General features: G+C 42.4%; 1 protein-coding gene across 1 annotated transcript in view; it reads left to right on the top strand.

Moving 5' to 3' along the window:
* The first annotated feature begins 183 nt into the window (after nucleotides 1-183).
* LOC103086364 (zinc finger protein 354B) overlaps nucleotides 184-5,792 on the top strand; it is a 29,302-nt gene continuing 23,693 nt past the window's right edge. The window contains exons 1-3 of the mRNA XM_007456485.1: nucleotides 184-273; nucleotides 3,456-3,582; nucleotides 4,330-4,425. Of these exons, the coding sequence (XP_007456547.1) occupies nucleotides 241-273; nucleotides 3,456-3,582; nucleotides 4,330-4,425 (256 nt within the window). The 5' untranslated portion in view covers nucleotides 184-240. The remainder of the gene's footprint in view (nucleotides 274-3,455; nucleotides 3,583-4,329; nucleotides 4,426-5,792) is intronic.

Below are 5,792 nucleotides of genomic sequence, written 5' to 3'. Positions count from 1 at the left end.
GGGAAAGAGCTGGGCCTGGACCAGGACCCAGACCTTCTCTCTGGTCCTGCCTACTCCTAGCTCCTGACTTCCTTCCTGAGAGCACATGGCATCATTCTCAGGTGGTGTAAAGGTTTCAGAGCTGCTGATTCTGAGGGGTGCAAAGCAGAAGGGGCTTCCTCCTGGCTCCCATTTTCTTCTCTCAGATCTGGCTTCTGGAGACTTCTCCCATCCTAAGGGGAAACTGCCCAGAAAGAGGACATGGCTACTGAACAGAGGGAAGCAAGGTCTCAGGTGAGTTCATTGCCATCTCAGGTCTTAGAGACAGATGGGTTTTTTTGGTTTTTTACCCTTAAACTGATGCTTTCTCCCCAGTACAGTCTTCGCCAGGATTTGGAGCCCATGCCCTTCTCCCTTGGAAGAGTTGGTCCATCCTGGTGGATGGTGGATTGCGTAGGGATTGCTTGCCTCCAACCCCCCAATCCACGTGTTGTGTTTCTTTTTTTTTTTTTTTTTTCTGATAGACACTCTTTTATTCATTAATCTCAATTCACTGTATGGTTACTGAATTGACAGGTAAGATGCCACAGGTCTTATACCACTTGGGGTCAGAACAAACAAACATGCGCACTTGGCAGAGTTCCTTTCTGGCCTGCCTCCTTTGCTCACTCATGTCCCCCTCCCTACCCTTGGCCAGAATGCTTTTCTTTTTCTTTCCACCCCTGAGAATCTTCATGATACCTTACCCAGGCTTTGCCCTGTCCAGAGTTTTTAGTTTTTTTCTCCCTCTTAACTTTCTGGATCATGTGCCTTGCTTCTATCACTCTCTTGAAAACTGATCTTGACCTGCCATTGTCATCTTTATTCTGTGGGAATGAGGGTGGGACCCCATCCAGGTGAGGTGGTGTGTGAACAAAGGATAGCCATTTTGGTGGGGACACAGGTGGAGAGGTCTCTTGACTTTAAGAGCCGAGAGAAGACTCCTCAGGAAGTGGCAGGGAGGGTGTTGTGGGATATCAGTAGTGGAGAAGCAAGGTATACAGGGTGTACAGTTAGAAGTGGGGCTCTCAAGCCAGACAGCCAAGTTTGAACCTGTATCTTCTGTTACCATTTATGGGCCTTAGGCAGTTGCATCTCTCTGTGCCTCAGCTTCCTCACCTGTAGAATGGGAGTAACAACCATGCATACCTCATAGGGTAGATGAGAGGAATTGCAGCACGGCAAGGGTTTCAGTAAGGGCCGGGCACATAGTTGATGTTGAATATGTGGTGGTTGTGGTAGCTGAACAATATTATTCTAGTACATGATACTATTACTGTTGATAGATAAAAATTAACTGTAAAGTGTTTTTAGGACCCAGAAAATACTGTTCATTCTGTACTCATTTTCATCTAACAATAATAGTTAATGTTGCTGGGGGAATATCCCGAGGGCTTTACCTTTGTTCTCACTCTCATAACAGCGCAGCAGTTATTACCCCCATTTTACACATGAGGAAACTGAGGCTTAAAGAAGTCAAGTGACCTGAAATCAAACCCAGGTATGTCTGGCCTCTGAGTTCATGCTGGTTATTGTCCAGCCATTCCTCTGGTGCGTCTTTCAGAACACATGGCAGGCCCAGCCCCTGTGTTACCAGAGCTCTCTGCAGTGCGATGTTGTATATCATTTGGACCCACGAAATGTGATGGTGGTTGATCTTCTGAGGCTATGGCTAGGACCTGCCTTTGCATATTTGGACTGCTTTTTTCTAAGGCTTTCACATTCTATTCCAACAGAGCCAAGCTGCTCTCTTGCCCAGAATCTTCTCTGTCCCTGTGTGTGAGTCCTATGTGACATTTCTCCCTAACCTCACCTGCTGTGTGGAATTGTGTGTAAAACTCAGTAATAGGATGTTTAAGATCAGAGAGAGAGTATACCGAGTGCTGTGTTGAAAGAAAACTTTAGTTATCATCCTGTCTCTGCCATTAATAAAGTATGTGACCTGGAATCTTGACTGTCCTGGATCTTGTGTTCCTCGTCTCTAAAATGAGGCTTAGCAGATATGGTGTATGGTCCTATCCAGCTACACATTTTCCTTTTAGTGTTAAATTCATGCACTTTTCTTGTCTGCTAGTTAGATTGTAAGTTCTTTGAGAGCAGAGATCATTTCTTGTGTTCCTCCCAATGTGCCAATAATTTAATGTTTTTTCTTACCATAAAAATATTGCATGATCATGGCAAAAAGCTTTATAGAGAATAAAATATGCACATATATATGTATGGGTATATGTATATATGCTTGTAAATGTACATATGTGCATAGATGTGTGTACGTACATGTATTTGTCTATATATTTTTTCAGTATATGCAAAAAAAGTAAAATCACCCTTAATCCCACCATCTGGAGATAATCGCTGTCAGCCATTTGTTATGCATCTCTCAGCATCACTTGCTATGTACATATATAAATTTTTTTCAAAAATGAGAACAAACTATACATACTGATATGTAACTTGCTTTTTATACTTAACATTATTATGAATGCCTTTTTAAGTCAAAAATATTGACTTACACCATCAATTTTAATGATTCATAGTACTTTATATTGACACGATAATAGGTAAGATCTGAACCTTTAATATGAGCCATGTGTGGTTTTAAGTACACTGTATGGATTATTTCATTTATTTATTAACTATTTGGTAGGTTTTGAGAGGCAGTTTTACAGAGTGGTTAAGAATGGAGCCTTAGACATCCACCTGGAATTGGAATCCCAGCACTACCACTGACCAATTATGTGACTTTAGACAAATTTCTTATCCTCTCTGTGACTTCTCTTGTGTAAAATGAGGACAATAATAGTACCTTCTTCCCAGGGTTGTTGTGAAGGTAAAATAAAGATTTACACTAAAGATTAATATAAAGCTCTAAGAATAGTACTTGTCCTGAAGAAAGCATTCAGTTAATGATAGCTGTTTTAATTTCCATTATTACTGTCCTCAGGCTTCAGAGAGCACACAGATAGTGCCTTAAATTATTTAACCAAGCCTGTGTCAGTGATTATTTAGGTTGTAGGTGTTTCCGTTTCTCTGCTGTTAACTAACAGCATAATAAATGTCCTTGTTTGTGCATTTTTTTGCACTATTCATTATCAAACAAATATAGTAATTGGAGAGTTAAAGAGTATGCACATTTTAAAGCTCTTAATATGTATTACCAAATTGCTATTAGAAAGATTATTCTAATTAACACTCCCACTAATGGTCTTAATACCTCCACACATCTCTGTGTGGTTAACACAGGGCCTGGTTCATACTTCATGCTACTCAGTATGTATTTGTCACAGGTCAAGTGTTCATTAAACCAGTGACTTGAAACCTTAAGAACCTAGAATAATATAGAAGCATTTCATGGTAGCCTGTCTACTTCCCACTGCCGCCTTCTTCACCCTGTGTGATGGGTGGTCTTGGGTGAGCTGGGATGCTTGTCTCTACAGCTGTCAGTGACGTTCGAAGATGTGGCTGTGTTCTTTACGCGGGATGAGTGGAGAAAGCTGGCTCCTTCGCAGAGAAACTTGTACCAAGATGTGATGCTGGAGAACTATAGCAACTTGGTGTCATTGGGTAAGGAAATTTCCTCTGTTTAGAAATTGGGATAACTCAGCATCTGATTCCCTGGATAAAAGCCATGGATCATCAAAACTTTAGCTGAGTTTTGCCTTAGCACTGTACAAATTGGATCTCCACAAATAAATCTGAAAAACCTTTTCCCGCTCATAGGCATGGATGCCTCATGCCCCACGGATGGGACAATCTACAGAGCTGCACATCAGAAATGCCCTCATAGTTCAGGCATTTCCCACCATGATTGTTCTATGATGTGTCTGCTCATCTCTAAGCAGAGAGCGTCTTTCATGCCTCTTCTTTGACCCACCACTTGCCTTTCCCATTCACTTTTCCAGCTAGATGAACACTGTATAATCCATATTTGAAAGGGAGCCAGATAGTGTTTTCTCACTTTAAACAATCTACCCGGTATACTCTCCATAGGTACTTGTTTATAAATATGAATTTAGTCTGTACATCTCATATATTTCCTCTTTTATAGAAAGCTAATGGTACCCTATTTCAAGGGTACATATTTATTGTATTTTCCTAACATGCAACTAATTATTACATTGTTATGTTTTACAAGTCCCTTGCTTTTTCCCTAACACACCCCTCACATCATGGGGGCAGAACTTGAGCACCGTAAGGAGCTCTTTTGTATCATCCTGTAAGTTTCCACTCACATCTCAGATGCCTCTTCGTGTCAAAACCAAGTTTGTTGTTGTTTTTATTTTGTTTGTTTTGTTTTGTTTCCATGAGCAGGACTCCTATTTTCCAAACCTGAGGTGATCTCCCTGTTGCAGCAAGGAGAAGATCCCTGGAAGGTAGAGAAAGAAAGCCCTGGAGGCTCCTCTGTAGGTGAGTGGGTGGGGAATCTCTGTAGGCAGCAGTCTGGTAAATGAGTACATGTGCAACTTGGTGATGTTGGTCAGGGAAATTTCTGCAAGTTCTCAGTCCTCAAGAAGTTGTGGAGAAGGGTCACAAACTTCTGCTTCATCTCTGACAATCACTTCACAGGTAAATCTCTCAGGATCTTTATTCTTTCCTCTTGTTTTGGAGGAGGGCTACATTTTCATGTATTCATTGAGCAGACTTAGTCCATTTAAGGAACTGCAGATAATTCATTCTGACTGAAGCCCAGGGTTGTGGGAAAAGAAAGACATGAGGAAGGAAATGAGATCAGAAAGCCAGGTGGGGGCCACACTCTGAAGTGCTTTGGTACAGTTCTTAGAGATGGGAACTGTCCGTGGGTGACTGGAAATAATTCAAGGATTTTAAGCAGAAGAATTACATGGTCCTTGATATTTTAGAAAAAATGGTCAGAGTCTGAAACACTTTAAATGTCCTTCAGTAAAGGCATAGGTAAAGAAGCTGAGGTGTCCCTACACTGGCACACAGCACCACAGTCAGAAACAAGAAGCACTGGTGTGGGTGGAGCTCCAAGGCACGTGAAGGACCAAAGCTGGTTACAGCGCATGATTATGACATGTCGCCATTTATGTGTAAAGAAAATTACGTGGGTGTTTGTCTATATGCATAATATGCATGTAAGTGCCGAGAGAAAGGTCGAGGGACACCTAAGGTGGTAACTAGTTACATTTGGATTAGGATCGAGAATGAGTATTAATGAAAGGGGACTTTATTTACATGTAATGTTATTAAAATTTTCACAGAGAATATGTTCATGAAGTCCTTATTATGCAATTTCAATTTAATAAGAATGGTCACTTTGGAAACACTGTTGATGTTAGATTTGAAGTGAGGAAAAACTAGAGGTGGGAACCTTCTGGAGATTATTGTGTAATGCAGGCAAGACGTTACCTGCAGGAAGGCACATGCAGTGGGTTCAGGAAAGAGGAGAGAGGGACTTCCCTGGTGGCGCACTGGTTAAGAATCTGCCTGCCAATGCAGGGGGCATGGGTTCGATCCCTGGTCTGGGAAGATCCCACATCCTGCAGAACAGCTAAGCCCATGTGCCACAACTACTGAGCCTGCGCATCACAATTACTGAAGCCAGCGTGCCTAGAGCCCAAGCTTCGCAACAAGAGAAGCCACCACAGTGAGAAGCCCATGCACCGCAACAAAGAGCAGCCCCCACTTGACGCAGTCAGAGAAAGCCCGCGCGCAGCAACAAAGACCCGATGCAGGGCTTCCCTGGTGGCGCAGTGGTTGAGAGTCCACCTGCCGATGCAGGGGACACGGGGTCATGGCCCGGTCTGGGAAGA

Source organism: Lipotes vexillifer, unplaced genomic scaffold (genome assembly GCF_000442215.2).
Source record: "Lipotes vexillifer unplaced genomic scaffold, Lipotes_vexillifer_v1.1 scaffold814, whole genome shotgun sequence".
Lineage (NCBI taxonomy): Eukaryota > Metazoa > Chordata > Mammalia > Artiodactyla > Lipotidae > Lipotes > Lipotes vexillifer.
The sequence above is the reverse complement of the archived record's forward strand: the minus strand, read 5'-3'. Positions and strand labels throughout refer to the sequence as shown.